Below are 16878 nucleotides of genomic sequence, written 5' to 3' on the forward strand. Positions count from 1 at the left end.
GCCAAAGTTTAGTCCATCACCTGCATAAATGAACATTTCTACATTGTAAAAAAAATATTTTGAGAGTGTAAGGTAGGGGGGCCGAAATCCGCCCCACTAGGGATTTCCAGTGTGCACGATTGGTACGTAATGTTCAGCCGAGTACACACGCGTAACCTTATTGCGTTGTGTGCGCCACGTTTAGTTTCTGTCTACAAGGAGGATTCGTTTTTCATGCTGAGCTGAGCTAGTGGAGCATTCAAATTAAGAGCTTCTTGTTCCTACAGGTGGTAATTATTGTTTTAAGAGGAAGTTCAACTAGGAAACTATCCTCTACATAATATTAATCAGAGAGGAAATAATGGAAGGGATCCGACACTTCGAAAAATTAAGATATCGGCCAAAGAAAGACAAGGGTCATGAAAGGCGAAAAAGTGAAAAATTCCCTAGACCTTGAAGTCTCTAATAACGTCGGAGTCGTAAAAGAACAAGAGTTGATCAAGAGATGTCGGATAAAATAGGATAGATGAAAGTGAGGAGCCGTGCATAAGTAAGTGGAAGGAACGCCGGCACTCACCTCAGGGCCCCGTGGTCGCCAATCAACCGTCCCAAGTTAAGAGCCATTTTAGTCGCCTCTTACGACAGGCAGGGAATACCGTGGGTGTTATTCTTCCTCGCTCACCAGAGCGGCATGTGATTCCTAGAGTGAGCACTGAAATGTGCGTAAAATACTGGACTGTGGTGTAGTTCCTGGCCTCTTAATCGCTAAAGTGAGGTGGTTGGCATGAGTTACTGTAGCGGCCATTATAATGTTCGTAATTTCGCCCCCCTTCATTTTATTTGTTATTTTTGAAGTTCATTATTTTCAGATGGGAAAACGCAAGCCGTGTGATAAGGAGGCTATGAAAAAGGCTGTTCAGGCAGAGAGGGACAAGATAATGGGTTACAAACCTGCAAGTAAATCGTTTAACATCCTACGAGCAATGCTGAGAGACTATGTTATAAATAATACCAAGAAAATATTTTATAAATGGCCTTCAAGTAATTCATTATAGGGAAAGTGTTTGGTAAGGTTAGAAAGGAAAAACATATTAACACTGATTGTACTTTTTATAAATTGGGTGGGGGACGAAATTAGGAACATATTTTTGGTAGTCTAGTTTTTGTAGTGTTTGTGTCAAATATTGAGTAGCTTACGTTATAACAGTTTCATTGTAACTTGCCCGTAAGTGGAGAATATATTCAGTAACATATATAGCAATTTCTAGCCTTGTTTATAATATACCTGAATTTCTACAAGTCGAAATCTTCTATGGAAACGAAATATGGGCCGCCTACCTTACTGAGTCCGATGGAACTATCACAATGGGAGACAGTTTTCTAATGCATTATAAAGTGCGGAATATGTAGGTCTGCATAAGTTTAATTTTCATACTGTGTGGAAGAAGTGATTGGCGAGTTTTGAGGGGGTCAACTGACGAGACGGTCTTTCCAGTCTATGACAATCCCAAGATTTTTGTTTTAGATCCTTGGGAAATACTACAGCCGCACCACAAAACAAAAGTGCATGGAATGATCTCTTCTTTCAGGGCATTTAGCTGCCTTAACAATCAGTTCATAGGAGCTAAGTGGGTGTGAAATATAATTTATCTGACGATACACTCTGGATATTTAGTTAGTAACAGGTTAGAATGCGAATTAGGAAGTGTCGTCGTCAGAGTGCGTCTCTGCCCTCAAGTGGCCACGGCTGGTCCGTGATCCAACAGCTCTGCACTCTGACCGGCCAACCGAGCAAAGGAGGGGTGGCCACGGCTCTACCCCTCTGCATTCGAGAGATGAGCCACACGGCTGGCCCAAAGCGTCGGCTGTCCAGAAAATGGTTTTCTGTGCTTTTTCATTCTCCTGCACTAAGGCGAATGCCGGGGCAGTTCCTAGTATAGGCCACGGCCGCCAACCCCGTCACCTTCTCCACGCATCTCCTTCACAGTAAGAAATCTCCCGGCCTGAGAGACGGCGTCACATTCTAAGCGGCCCGCCTCCCCCTTCAGGGGAGGAATGAAAACGTTTTAGTAGTAGTAAGTGTCGTATAGTCCAGTGATATTCAAAGTGTGGTAAGCAAATTTATCGTAGCTTCTAACTGTTTTCGGAGAGCTGTTCAGAAAAGAGTTGAGCGTACTCATTTTCAATAAGATATTTTTTGAGTTAGTGTTTTTGTATACGACTACACAGAGTTACGAACTATTCATTGTAAAATTTTTGTCAGTTCTTACCTCACATTGAGTTGGTATGTGAAAATGCTACTTTGCTCCTTTTTAAATATTTGTTTCGAAATCCACTCATTCAATTAATTATTTCAGTACCAGTATGTACAGTACAACAGTATTTGTGCGAATAATAATTTTACTCGTATTTATACCATTGCTAGGCAATGAAACACAAGCCATCATCCTTGGATACCCGACACTACTCCCGAAGGTCAATCGACCAGAGATTCTATCGATAAGGTTGTGTAATACTAACATACCATTAATGTCATCAGTAAAAGTCCTAGGTGTTACTTTGGATGATGACATGTCATGGAAAACCCATATCACGCACATCACCCAGAAAACATTCTCTGCATTGCACATGCTGTGCGGGTATAAATACTCATTTCCTGAAAAACTCAAAAAATGCTGGTACAAGCTCTGGTTTTCCTTCACTTCGACTATTGTGACGCGATTTATAGAGATCCTGGGTGCAAGTTATTGAGCATACTACAACGTGGTCAAAATGGGTGTGTGAGATACGTCTGTAACCTACCATGTAACTCCTTCATATAACCACCTATCTTGGCCCCGACTAGAAATCCGTCGCACTGTGTGTACCCTATTCCATCTCCATAAAATACTTCGTTCTTCAAACCCATTTTACCTTACTTCATATTTCAAATAGCTCTCATCTCAACACTACATCTACTAATACACTGACTGACAGAGCAAATGCAACACCAAGAAGGAGTGGTTCGAAAGGGATGAAAGTTGGGGAAAAAACAGAGACGGCACGGATGAATAATTGATGTTTATTTCAAACCGATATGCAGGTTACACAATGCGCACGGCATCGACTCAGTAGGATGTAGGACCACCGCGAGCGGCGATGCACGCAGAAACACGTCGAGGTACAGAGTCATTAAGAGTGCGGATGGTGTCCTGAGGGATGGTTCTCCATTCTCTGTCAACCATTTGCCACAGTTGGTCGTCCGTACGAGGCTGGGGCAGAGTTTGCAAACGGCGTCCAATGAGATCCCACACGTGTTCGATTGGTGAGAGATCCGGAGAGTACGCTGGCCACGGAAGCATCTGTACACCTCGTAGAGCCTGTTGGGAGATGCGAGCAGTGTGTGGGCGGGCATTATCCTGCTGAAACAGAGCATTGGGCAGCCCCTGAAGGTACGGGAGTGCCACCGGCCGCAGCACATGCTGCACGTAGCGGTGGGCATTTAACGTGCCTTGAATACGCACTAGAGGTGACGTGGAATCATACGCAATAGCGCCCCAAACCATGATGCCGCGTTGTCTAGCGGTAGGGCGCTCCACAGTTACTGCCGGATTTGACCTTTCTCCACGCCGACGCCACACTCGTCTGCGGTGACTATCACTGACAGAACAGAAGCGTGACTCATCGGAGAACACGACGTTCCGCCATTCCCTCATCCAAGTCGCTCTAGCCCGGCACCATGCCAGGCGTGCACGTCTATGCTGTGGAGTCAATGGTAGTCTTCTGAGCGGACGCCGGGAGTGCAGGCCTCCTTTAACCAATCGACGGGAAATTGTTCTGGTCGATATTGGAACAGCCAGGGTGTCTTGCACATGCTGAAGAATGGCGGTTGACGTGGCGTGCGGGGCTGCCACCGCTTGGCGGCGGATGCGCCGATCCTCGCGTGCTGACGTCACTCGGGCTGCGCCTGGACCCCTCGCACGTTCCACATGTCCCTGCGCCAACCATCTTCGCCACAGGCGCTGCACCGTGGACACATCCCTATGGGTATCGGCTGCGATTTGACGAAGCGACCAACCTGCCCTTCTCAGCCCTATCACCATACCCCTCGTAAAGTCGTCTGTCTGCTGGAAATGCTTCCGTTGACGGCGGCCTGGCATTCTTAGCTATACACGTATCCTGTGGCACACGACAATACGTTCTACAATGACTGTCGGCTGAGAAATCACGGTACGAAGTGGGCCATTCGCCAACGTCGTGTCCCATTTATCGTTCGCTAGGTGCGCAGCACAGCGGCGCATTTCACATCATGAGCATACCTCAGTGACGTCAGTGTACCCTGCAATTGGCATAAAGTTCTGACCACTCCTTCTTGGTGTTGCATTTGCTCTGGCAGTCAGTGTAATTAGTTCCTTACTTTACCTACCCATAGAACTGCCATCTACGATAAATGATTCACAGTAATTGCCCGCCGTGAGTGGAACCTCCTTCCTGAAAGTATCAGAGGGTTAAGCACTATTCGCACTTTCAAGGAAGCACTTTGGAGACATTTTATGCACCAGTAAGGATCATCTGTAAACTTGATGCTGCTACTCACAACCATTCCTATTGTCATGGATGTCCTGGTAGAAGATTAGTCTAAAATTCTTACCGGATTTGTTTTTGAAATGTTATTACATTTTATGTACTATGTAGGATATTAGTTTTAAGAATTTATCCTTTTATTATATCTTAGTTATTTCATCTTAATTTAATCTCATAACTCTTCATTCTTGTATTATTATTAACTTCATTTATATTAAATGTAATTATTTTCAAGTAATACAATGTAATATATGTATATTTCAGTGCCTGGTTAGATGGAAGAGAAGGCCTGAGGGCCTTAATCTTGCCAGGTAAAATGAAACATTACTAAACTAAATCCTCCTAATTCTACTCACGAGAAAACCACGTTTCTCCACCTGTCTTGTGAAGGCTTGCCGCGTTGCCTGAGAAGGGAACGGAAGACTCCAATGGCCCAATAACTGGGCTGTCATTAAGCGATTAAAATGTCAGGAACAATTCTCCGGCCATTGATGACCGATCAGTTTTGGGCTTCACCTGTAAACTTTACTCCCAGGGAGCTACGAGCGACCAGCGACGATATATATATTCGATGCATTTTTATTATTATTGGGAACAGCGGCTTAGCTGCTTGCCTCTCATCTCGGAGACCGTGGTTTGATTCCAGATGCTGCTGGGGTGTCAGGAAGGGCATGCTACTTTAAATCCACAGCCACAACTCTTTCATGCCTCAACGCGTGCAAGGACCCTGAGAAAGCGCGATAATGTGCGAAAGATGATGGTGATGATTATTTCACTTTGTATTATTGGCATCCGGCAACCATATTTTGATATTTCTGGTATAATCGCAATAAACTCGTACTTCGGGGGCACGAAGGTAAAATAATTCGATTTTGAGGGTACGCCAATCAAAAAGTTTGAATACCACTGCTCTTGTCCGCTCTTCTGTTATGAAGGGCCATACTCCTAAAGTTTATGCAACCCTTATAACATAACCGTTGTGTAGGGTAGCCTATACTTGTTACCTAGACTCTACTGATGAATTTTCCAAATTGAAAATCAACGAGAGATTCTTTTCTGTTCCAGGCACGATGTTCAACATAGCCGGATTAATCTCCATCATCCTCTTCTACATTCTCATCTTGGCAGTTGGCATCTGGGCGGGCCGCAAGAAGGAGGCAGGAAATGACTCCGAGGAAGAAGTCATGTTGGCGGGGCGAAACATCGGGCTCTTCGTGGGTATCTTCACCATGACCGGTGAGTGCGAGTGGTGCCATGACAACGCTTTCTCTAGGTCGCACAAGTTAATTTCCGAAACAAATATTTTGGCCATTGTGTTATTCTTGGATCATTTAACGTGTGTGAAAAATTTACATAAGATCGACGATTCTCCGGTTCGCACCCTTCCCTTGCTAGTGCATGTTTCATCCACAGGCTGGACGAACATTTCATTTACGCTAGCCCATATAAAATAAAATTTTGACTTTAAGGCAGAAACTGAAAAAAATGTTCTTGAGTGGAAAGTAACATTTATTAATATTAATTATTCTTAATCCGTTTACCCTCGAGGGTTGGTTTTTCCCTCGAACTCAGCGAGGGATCCCACCACTACCGCCTCAAGGTCAGTGTCCTGGATAGTGAGACATTTCGTCGCAAATACAACTTGGAAGAAGGACCAGTACATCTCCCATGCGGCCTCACCTGCTATACTGAACAGGGGCCTTGTGGGGGGATGGGAAGAATGGATGGAATAGACAAGGAAGAGGGAACGAAGCGGCCGTGGCCTTAAGTTAGGTACCATCCCGGCATTTGCCTGGAGAACTAGTGGGAAACCACGGAAAACCACTTCGATGATGGCTGAGGTGGGAATCTATCCCCCCGCCCCACTGTACTCAGTTGACGTCCCGAGTCTGAGTGCACTCCGTTCCAGCCCTCGAACCACTCCCCAAAACAATTTCGTGGCAGAGCTCGGAATCGAACTCGGACCTGTGCCAGTGGCAGGTAATCACACTAACCACTACACCACAGAGGCTGACATATTAATTGTTATTCCCGCTGATTTCAGTCAGGGAGTAACACGATGGCAGATCAATCAATCAATCAATCAATCAATCAATCAATCAATCAATCAATCAATCAATCAATCAATCAATCAATCAATCAATCAATCAATCAATCAATCAATCAATCAATCAATCAATCAATCAATCTGCATACAGTGCAGTCGCCCAGGTGACAGATTCCCTATCTGTTTTTCCTAGCCTTTTCTTAAATTATTGCAACTCCTTTTCCACGCCATCTCACCACTGTCAGCTCAAAACATACCACTTAGTCGAGCAGCTCGTCTCCTTACTCACAAGTCTTCCCGACCCAAACTTTGCAACTTTTCTTAAGGCTACTCCTTTGTCAGAAATCATCCAGAATAAATTATGCTGCCTTCCTTCGGACCTTTTCCAGTTCGCAAATCACGTACACCTGGGGAGGGTCCAATACTCGAATTGCGGTCCTGCTAGTGCCTTACAAGCCCTCCCCTTTACATCCTTACTACAACCTCTGTCATTTGTTAAGAAGGAAGCCATAAAGCCATTCTCTTCTGTCCATCGAACACTAAGTACAACCCTATAACATAATTCACGCATTAAAGACACGGGCCCCCCCACTATATTCGCTTTTCACAATTCATTTCTTAACAACATTTCTCACTTTTTACATTAGCACATAATGAATGACTCAGAAGTCTTCAATGTGGTATAGAATATCCTTATTAGCAGTAAATTCTCAGGACGTGGCCAGCGTACTCTCCGGATCTCTCACCAATCGAACACGTGTGGGATCTCATTGGACGCCGTTTGCAAACTCTGCCCCTGCCTCGTACGGACGACCAACTGTGGCAAATGGTTGACAGAGAATTGAGAACCATCCCTCAGGACACCATCCGCACTCTCATCTTTGACAATGTAGTCGTTTCCATAGGTTCTTAATTATTACCAAAAATAATTTTAGAATATTCACAGTTTTATTGCATCGAAGCTACTAAGTTACATTTAATACCTAACACTACATAATAATAATAATAATAATAATAATAATAATAATAATAATAATAATAATAATAATAATAATACACTGACTGACAGAGCAAATGCAACACCAAAAAGGAGTGGTCAGAACTTTATGCCAATTGCAGGGTAGACTGACGTCACTGAGGTATGCTCATGATGTGAAATGCGCCGCTGTGCTGCGCACATAGCGAACGATAAATGGGACACGGCGTTGGCGAATGGCCCACTTCGAACCGTGATTTCTCAGCCGACAGTCATTGTAGAACGTGTTGTCGTGTGCCACAGGACACGTGTATAGCTAAGAATGCCAGGTCGCCGTCAACGGAGGCATTTCCAGCAGACAGACGACTTTACGAGGGGTATGGTGATCGGGCTGAGAAGGGCAGGTTGGTCCCTTCGTCAAATCGCAGCCGATACCCATAGGGATGTGTCCACGGTGCAGCGCCTGTGGCGAAGATGGTTGGCGCAGGGACATGTGGCACGTGCGAGGGGTCCAGGCGCAGCCCGACGAGTGACGTCAGCACGCGAGGATCGGCGCATCCGCCGCCAAGCGGTGGCAGCCCCGCACGCCACGTCAACCGCCATTCTTCAGCATGTGCAAGACACCCTGGCTGTTCCAATATCGACCAGGACAATTTCCCGTCGATTGGTTGAAGGAGGCCTGCACTCTCGGCGTCCGCTCAGAAGACTACCATTGACTCCACAGCATAGACGTGCACGCCTGGCATGGTGCCGGGCTAGAGCGACTTGGATGAGGGAATGGCGGAACGTCGTGTTCTCCGATGAGTCACGCTTCTGTTCTGTCAGTGATAGTCACCGCAGACGAGTGTGGCGTCGGCGTGGAGAAAGGTCAAATCCGGCAATAACTGTGGAGCGCCCTACCGCTAGACAGCGCGGCATCATGGTTTGGGGCGCTATTGCGTATGATTCCACGTCACCTCTAGTGCGTATTCAAGGCACGTTAAATGCCCACCGCTACGTGCAGCATGTGCTGCGGCCGGTGGCACTCCCGTACCTTCAGGGGCTGCCCAATGAATGCCCGCCCACACACTGCTCGCATCTCCCAACAGGCTCTACGAGGTGTACAGATGCTTCCGTGGCCAGCGTACTCTCCGGATCTCTCACCAATCGAACACGTGTGGGATCTCATTGGACGCCGTTTGCAAACTCTGCCCCAGCCTCGTACGGACGACCAACTGTGGCAAATGGTTGACAGAGAATGGAGAACCATCCCTCAGGACACCATCCGCATTCTCATTGACTCTGTACCTCGACGTGTTTCTGCGTGCATCGCCGCTTGCGGTGGTCCTACATCCTACTGAGTCGATGCCGTGCGCATTGTGTAACCTGCATATCGGTTTGAAATAAACATCAATTATTCGCCGTGCCGTCTCTGTTTTTTTCCCCAACTTTCATCCCTTTCGAACCACTCCTTCTTGGTGTTGCATTTGCTCTGTCAGTCAGTGTAATAATAATTGTTACCGTGTTTTTGCGGTAGTTAGAGGTGAAAGAAGGTGCGGGTGTGAACGGGTCTCAAGCTACGAAATTAGAGTTCATGTAAAATTAACAAGGTTATATTTTCTTTTCAAAATAAAGAAATAACAAGCATGGCAGGTACAGAGTAGCAAGGCAACAAAATGTAGTTACAATATTTACCGGATTTGGGCTTCGCGCCCCGACTTCACAATTCTTGGGCAATCAGCCCAACCTTACTCCAAAATAAGTTTTAACAGAGGGGCAGAAAACCCCATTCATGCTCAGGAGCACTTGCTCCAAATTACACAGAAAAGCCTCCCCGAGGCATACAACACTCAATTTTCGAGAAAGAGCCACTCGCTCTCAACATTAAGCCTATTAAAGGCCACACCAAACTCCACCTTCAAGTTGTCCTCTAAGGACATAGATACAGGGGTAAAATACCCAACCTACTGAGGTCTATTAAGTAAGAAAAAAGTTTAATTACATGACCTCTAAAATAAACACTTGAGAGGAGGCGACCTGCACTCCTAATACATTTGTTTTAAAACCTACTTGGCACTAGGCCATTAATGCAGGGGCTAATCCCATACTAAAGAGGTGACTTTAGAAAGGAACAATTTACATTACGTTAAAGAAGAATAGGTTAAGAAAAAAATAAGTTCACCTCAAAACAATATGAGTGGGAGCTCGAGAGGGTTAAGCACTCTCTATCCCGATATGCAGTTTAAAGATAGAATAGATACCAAGGGTCTTTACATTTTAAGGAAGGTTACATTATGGAAAAACTTCGGACCCGCCCCGAGAGTTAAACTGCTGAGCTAACAAAAAAAGAAGTTATTAATCGGCCATTACCTTGTTGTTGACCGCTGCCGAAGAAAGAGGCGCTTCCCGCCCCCTGCTATGTACTTTACACACTAAAAGATGAAACAGAAGTGGCGCAGAGACCCAAAAAATCAGCAGTTTATATACTCTCGCGGAAAGTTCGAGGCGTTTTTGGAATGAGAACACCCTCCCACCAAAACTTTATTGGTTAGGGATAAGCAGCATATTCAAGTTGGGGGAAGATACATCAGATTGGTCAGAAATTAATTAAAGAAATTCGGGATTGGCTAAATACAAAACAAGGGGAAAGAGAGGGGTATACAGCCAACTTAAACAATAACAGGAAGAAATTTAACAAGAAACAAACTTTTGAAATAAAAATTTCTCCAAAAAACAGTTCTTTCACATCGCACTAGGGTGCACAATTGTAGTTTTTCAGTAGTGTCCTCTAGAAGGGAAAGTTCACACTTCTTACTACCGGTAAAACAAAAATACATCAAAAGTGGCACAGTTCAAAAACTCCAAACTTTCCAAGTAGTGGAGAAACTTGAAAATTAATACCGTCGATAAAGTTCAGACTTCCTCCAGCAGAGGAGTTTCAACTGGCGCACATTTTAAATTAGCGGCGTGGAGGTGTACCGCCCGGTACAATAATAATAATAATAATAATAATAATAATAATAATAATAATAATAATGGAGATCCTACAGGACTTTTCGCTTGGATGAGATGACGAGAGCAATCATTCAACAGACCCTGTTAAACACGACCTCTAAAGTGAAATAGAGGGGACACATTTAAGATGCGGGCAGGAGATGGACTCGCTCCTGTGCTCTTCAACTGTGTTCTGCAGAAGGTTGTTCGAGAATGGCGCAAAAATATGAGTACTGAAGCTGTTGAGAATGGGTTCAGGTTAGGTTGTAAGGGCAAGAATCTAACAATTGATTGCTTAGCCTTCGGGGACTTTTCTGATTCACTTGACCAAATAAACCAACTTCAGATGTAAGTGGCTAAGTCACAGTTCACAACAAACAGCTCCCGGATCAAAATAAAACGGGCAGAGAAATTCAAATACCTAGGCGAGTGGATAGGACCTGATATTTCGCAGAAAGAGGCATTCAAATAAAGAATCAACAAGATGGAAATGGCCTACCATTTCACAAGAGATGTCTATCACAAACGGTCAATATCTTTGAAATCCAAGCTCAGACATTACTGTACAGTAACTCGACCTGATCGCCTCTCGGTGAATAAGAAATGTCTGACAGAACAACCAGAAGCAAAAGAAAGGAGGATTCTGAGGAAGATCTTGGGCCCAGTGAAGGAAAATGCAGAATATAGGAGAAGACACAGTGATGAACTATAATTGCATGTGGAGAAAATAACAGAGAGGGATTTCCTTCTATGGGCACTTAACACGAACGACACCAGAAAGACTACTCACTCGAATCTTTGCCTACTTTCTGAGTAAGAATCGAGACATGCGGTTTTATTATGACTGTCAGATACCACTCATTCACTTTTATCCAAAGAAATCAGGAAACCTACAGCTTCAGGTATATCTTGTAATATTTCAACTTTATTATTATTATTATTATTATTATTATTATTATTATTATTATTATTATTATTATTATTATTATTATTATTATTTTAGTCATCACTACATACACTGGTTTGATTCAGCTCTCCATGTCATTCTGTTCTGTGCTAACGTTTTCATTTCTACGTAACTGCTGCATCCTACATCTGCTCTCTTGTGTTTGTCATATTCATACCTTGGTCTACCTTTACTGTTCTTACCACCTACACTTCATCAACTGAACCAAGTCCCGGATGCCTTAAGATGTGTTCTATCATTCTTTCTTTTTTTCTCGTGCAATTTAGCCAAATTGATCTCCTCTCACCAATTAAATTCTCTATCTCTTCATTCATGATTCTATCTACACATTTCATCTTCAGCACCTATCTGTAACACCACATTTCAAAAGCTTCTATTCTCTTTCTTTCTGAGCTAGTTATCGTCCATGTTTCACTTCCATACAATGCCACGCTCCACACGAAAGTCTTCAGAAACATCTTTCTAATTCCTAGATCGATGTTCGAAGTGAGAAAATTTCTTTTCGTAACAAAAAAAAAAGCCTTCCTTTATTGTGCTAGTCTGAATTTTATGTCCTCCTTACTTCTGTCATCGCTAGTAATTTTACTACCCAAGTAATAACACTCATCTGCTTCCTTTAAGACTTCATTTCCTGATCTAATATTTCCTGCATCACCTGGCTTTCTTTGACTGCACTCCATTACTTTTGTTCTGGACTTATTTATTTTCATCTTATAATCCTTACTCAAGACTCTGTCCATACCATTCAGCAGTTTCTCCACATCTCCTGCAGTCTCAGATAACATAACAATATCATCGGAAAAACTCAGAGTTTTTATTTCCTGTTCTTGGATTGTGATTCACTTTCCAAATTTCTCTTTGATTTCCGTTACCGCCCTTTCTATGTATATATTGAAAAGGACAGGGAACAAATTGCAGTCTTGCGTCACTCCTTTCTGGATTGCTGCTCCGAGATAGTAAAATATTGGTGCGGTAGTGTTCACACTTGTGAGTACCTGATTCTGATTATTATTATGGTTATTATTATATGAATAAGCCTATTAAGACCACGTAAACTACTTAGAGGCGAGTGTTTGCCTTCCTCTGTGCCCATATTTCTTTCACTGTAGTCTCCCTTTCAGGTTGTTCCAGTCTTCCTCTTTGGTATTTCCTCTTGGTCAACTTGCCATTTTGGATCTGAAGATTACCAAGTTTCAGACATCTGCTGGTGTGATTCCTGCGTGTTTACAATCGGTTTTGATTTAGTCAATCCATTGCATTGTGTCCGTTTTCGATTTACTCTCGTTTTCATAGAATTCTACTATTTGTTTGGTAAGTCTGTCTGGATGCATTGTGTTAACATGTCTATTCATTTCATGTCTATGCATTTCATTATAAGGTGGCGCCGAATGAGACGGTAGAGTAAAGTTGCTCTTGCTATACCCTGTTTAAATTGCAAGTTAATCAGCTGTATGTGCTAATCCGTGTTAAAAAAGTGATATATTTAAGTGCCTTCTTCTTTAAAAAATAATCATCATGTCGGTAAAGGAAGTAGCTAAGAAGATATCGGCTTTCGAAGATAGCATGAAAGACTTTCAAGCTCGCCTAGACTCAGCAGTCAGTGCCGCTAATCCACCGAACGTGCTCCAAGCGCTTGGTGCCGAGTTCCAGGAATTCAAGAAACAGGCCAGCGAAGACATCTCCATGCTTAAAGGGGAGTTGAAGGCTCTTGAAGATCGGCTCCAGAAACAAGACGACGCGTTGGACGAGGCCGAACAGTACAGTCGCCGGAACTGCCTATTATTGCATGGTGTCCCGGAACAGCCGTCCGAGGACGTCTACACACTGAAAAATAAACTTTCGGTTGAACTTTCAATTCTTGATGTGGATCGCTGCCACAGGCTAGGCCGCCGAAATAGAACGTCTGCTGAAGTGGTCTCACAGGGAAATCGGCCTATCATTATAAAGTTCCTACGATACCATGATCGTGATCGAGTGTGGCGTGCAAAGCGAGCTTTGAAGGGCAGTGGGCTCATGCTAACTGAGTCCCTCACAAGTGCGAGAAAACATATACTTAATCAGGCAAGGGATTTATGGGGATTGCAGAAATGCTGGACTCAAGATGGACGCATTTGTGTATTAAGAGAAGATGGAACCAAATCTCAAATATCCACGATGGCACAGTTAAAAAACATTGCAGGGAGTAGGATGAACTCGTGAAATTAAGTGAAAGAAATTATGTGTGTAGTACCGATAATTAATTTATATTTGTGTGTGTGTATGTGTGTGCTTGTGAAAGTCAGTGAATCTACTCACCAGGTTGCTGGGGTAAGCTTATTTTACATCGTACTTAACTTTTGTTTTTCATACTGCTTACTTTCATATGATTGTTGACCAGTATAACGGTAATACTATTGACCTGCATTCCTCTCCACAGCCCTCACCCTCCCCTTCTCTTTCGTCCCTACCACCTTCAACAGGACTTGTGTTGCAAGAGCAGCTCAGTAGCCACCTGCGATCGTTACATTGTTGCCACCTAAATGGCCAGTCATTATTAGCTCATATAGGAGAGGTTCAGGCTATTTTTGAAGTGAACAATGTACATATTATTGGAGTCAGTGAAAGCTGGATGCGTACAGACATGCCGTCATCGACAGCTAACCTTGACAGATACTCAATATTACGCCATGACCGCATTGACAAAATAGGCGGTGGACTTCTACTTTATTACAGAAATGACCTGAAATGTAAGATAATTTCCACTTCTGACCCACGACTTACACTGCGACCGGAATTTATGTTTGTAGAATTAGACTGCCATAAAAAGATATTGATAGGGATTGTATACAAGCCGCCTAAAATAAGACAGACTGATGATTTCGAAGAGGCATTAGCAAATCTTATCTCGGCATACGATGACATTATAATCATGGGCGACTTTAACACTGACCTTTTGATGCAGACTAGTGACGCGAACAATCTACTGAATTTATTTATCGCTACAAACATGACAATTTTACCCCTCAACGCTACTAATCATGTTCATTACTCTGACCGCACAAGTCATACCTTAATTGATCTTCTTGTGGCAAATCAACCTCAAAAAGTAATTAAGCACGGACAGATCCCTGCTCCTGGCATCTCTTCACATGACCTACTGTACGTGTGTTATTCTACTCGAATACCTAAGTACAAACCACGCTACATTACAATACGGGACTTACGACATATGGACCGGAATAAACTACGCTACGATGCATATAACTTGCCTTGGGATAGTATACGTAATTTTCAGAACATCAACTCTAAAGTAAACAAATTCAATTCACTGGTACTGGAAATATTTGACAAGCACGCACCAAAGAAACAGGTAAGAATCACCCGCCATTCTTCCGCTTGGCTAACGGCCGAGATAAGATCTGCTATGGCCAGTCGTGACAAACTGTACAGACAATACAGACAGACGCATGACACAGATGATTTCCAGCAATACAAGATTCTGAGAAACAGAACCAAGCAGTTAATTAGGAATGCTAAATATAAATACTTTAAGGAACTGATGAACAATAACAGCCCGAGACAAAAATGGAATAAATTACGCACGTTAGGTATAGGTAAAGCCGTAGAGCAACATGTGCCAAGCATATCGCTAGATGTTTTAAATGATCATTTCGCACGGCCAAGAATAGCCTCTACCTCCTTCCCAGAAAATTCACTACCCTTGTTACAAGAGCAGCCTGTGTATGAGCAATTCTCTTTTAGAAATGTCAGCTCGAATGAAGTTAAACGTGTGATATACGCTATAACATATAATGCCACAGGTAATGATGACATTCCTATATCGCTTATTAAGGATATCTTAGGAGCTGTTCTGCCAATACTAACTCATATATTTAACTACTGCATGACAAACGGAGTTTTCCCAGATGTTTGGAAAGATGCACTAATTAGACCCATCCCGAAGAGCTCCAAGTTGGATTCTCCTTCAGATTATCGTCCAGTATCCATTCTGCCACCCTTATCCAAGGTGCTTGAACGTCTAGTTCATACACAAGTTACTGAATACCTTACCAAGCATTCCCTCTTGAATCCCTTTCAATCCGGCTTCAGGAAAGGACATAGCACTGCGACAGCTTTACTACGAGTGACAGATGATATCAGACGTGCAATGGACCAACGGGACGTGACTGTATTGACATTATTAGATCTCAGTAGTGCCTTCGACACTGTTAATCCTCAGTTACTACTGCAGAAACTTCGAGAGCTAAATTTTAACAGTGTATCACTTCGTTTCTTTTTATCTTATCTTGAAAATCGCCGGCAACGTGTAACAGTTGGAAATTTGAGTTCAGGATGGCAAAGGAAGACCCTCGGCGTCCCTCAGGGGTCGGTTCTCGGACCACTGCTATTTATCATCCAAATTAATGATATATCAAAAGCTCTTAAATTCTGCAAATTGCAAGTGTACGCGGATGATATACAGATTTACTATCATTCAAAACCGAGTGATATTGATACTGAAATTTTTAAAATAAATTCTGACCTTCAACATCTTAGTGACTATGCAAATAAAAACAGTTTATTAATGAATCCAAATAAGACTCAAGTTATTATTATCGGTACCAGTAAAAACCTTTATTCCCTCAAGCAACAGAACATCCCCCCAATAATTTTAAACAATAAAATCATACCCTACTCTACTTCAGTGACCAACTTAGGAATTATCATGACTGAGACTCTAAACTGGACTCAACAGGTGATAAGCACATGCAATAAAGTACATAAAAGCTTATATCCCCTGAAACGGTTCGCTAATATATTCTCTGTTCAACTTAAAGTACAAATAATTCGCTCTCTTATACTACCTATATTTGACTACTGTGACACTGTGTTGACTGGAATAACCTGGGACAGTAACAAGAAACTGGACCGGAGCCTGAACAGCTGCATAAGATATATCTTTAATCTGCGATATGATGCTCATATATCAGCTTATTATAAGGAGCTGTCGTGGCTTCGAGTGCACCAGCGCCGTGAACTTCACATGCTATCGCTTCTGCACAAAGTTCTTTCCACTAATACTCCCGACTATCTGTCTTCATCTTTTTCTTACCTCTCGTCCTATCATGAACACAATACAAGATCTGGTTCCTCTCTTGCCATACCTATAAACCGCACTGCTGTGTACAACCGCTCCTTCATAATCTCTGTGTCTAGGTCATGGAATTCGCTACCTGCGAACATTAGAGAAAATCCTTCTCATGGCAAGTTTAAAGTGGCTTGCCGGGAGCATTTGCTGGGTAGATCCCGCTGACTTGCTGGATAATTGTTGAGTGAATGAAGGAATGAATGGGATGAATGAATGGATTACTGCAGTCACATAATTTAAGTGTA

At 43.1% G+C, this 16878-nt stretch overlaps 1 protein-coding gene across 1 annotated transcript in view; it reads left to right on the forward strand.

Annotated features, from left to right (window-relative positions):
- Positions 1 to 5612: 5612 nt before the first annotated feature.
- The window catches only part of ChT (choline transporter), a 148530-nt gene continuing 137264 nt past the window's right edge, over positions 5613 to 16878 (forward strand). The window contains exon 1 of the mRNA XM_067154269.2: positions 5613 to 5778. Within this exon, the coding sequence (XP_067010370.1) occupies positions 5613 to 5778 (166 nt within the window). The remainder of the gene's footprint in view (positions 5779 to 16878) is intronic.

This window comes from Anabrus simplex, chromosome 10 (genome assembly GCF_040414725.1).
Source record: "Anabrus simplex isolate iqAnaSimp1 chromosome 10, ASM4041472v1, whole genome shotgun sequence".
NCBI classification, from domain to species: domain Eukaryota; kingdom Metazoa; phylum Arthropoda; class Insecta; order Orthoptera; family Tettigoniidae; genus Anabrus; species Anabrus simplex.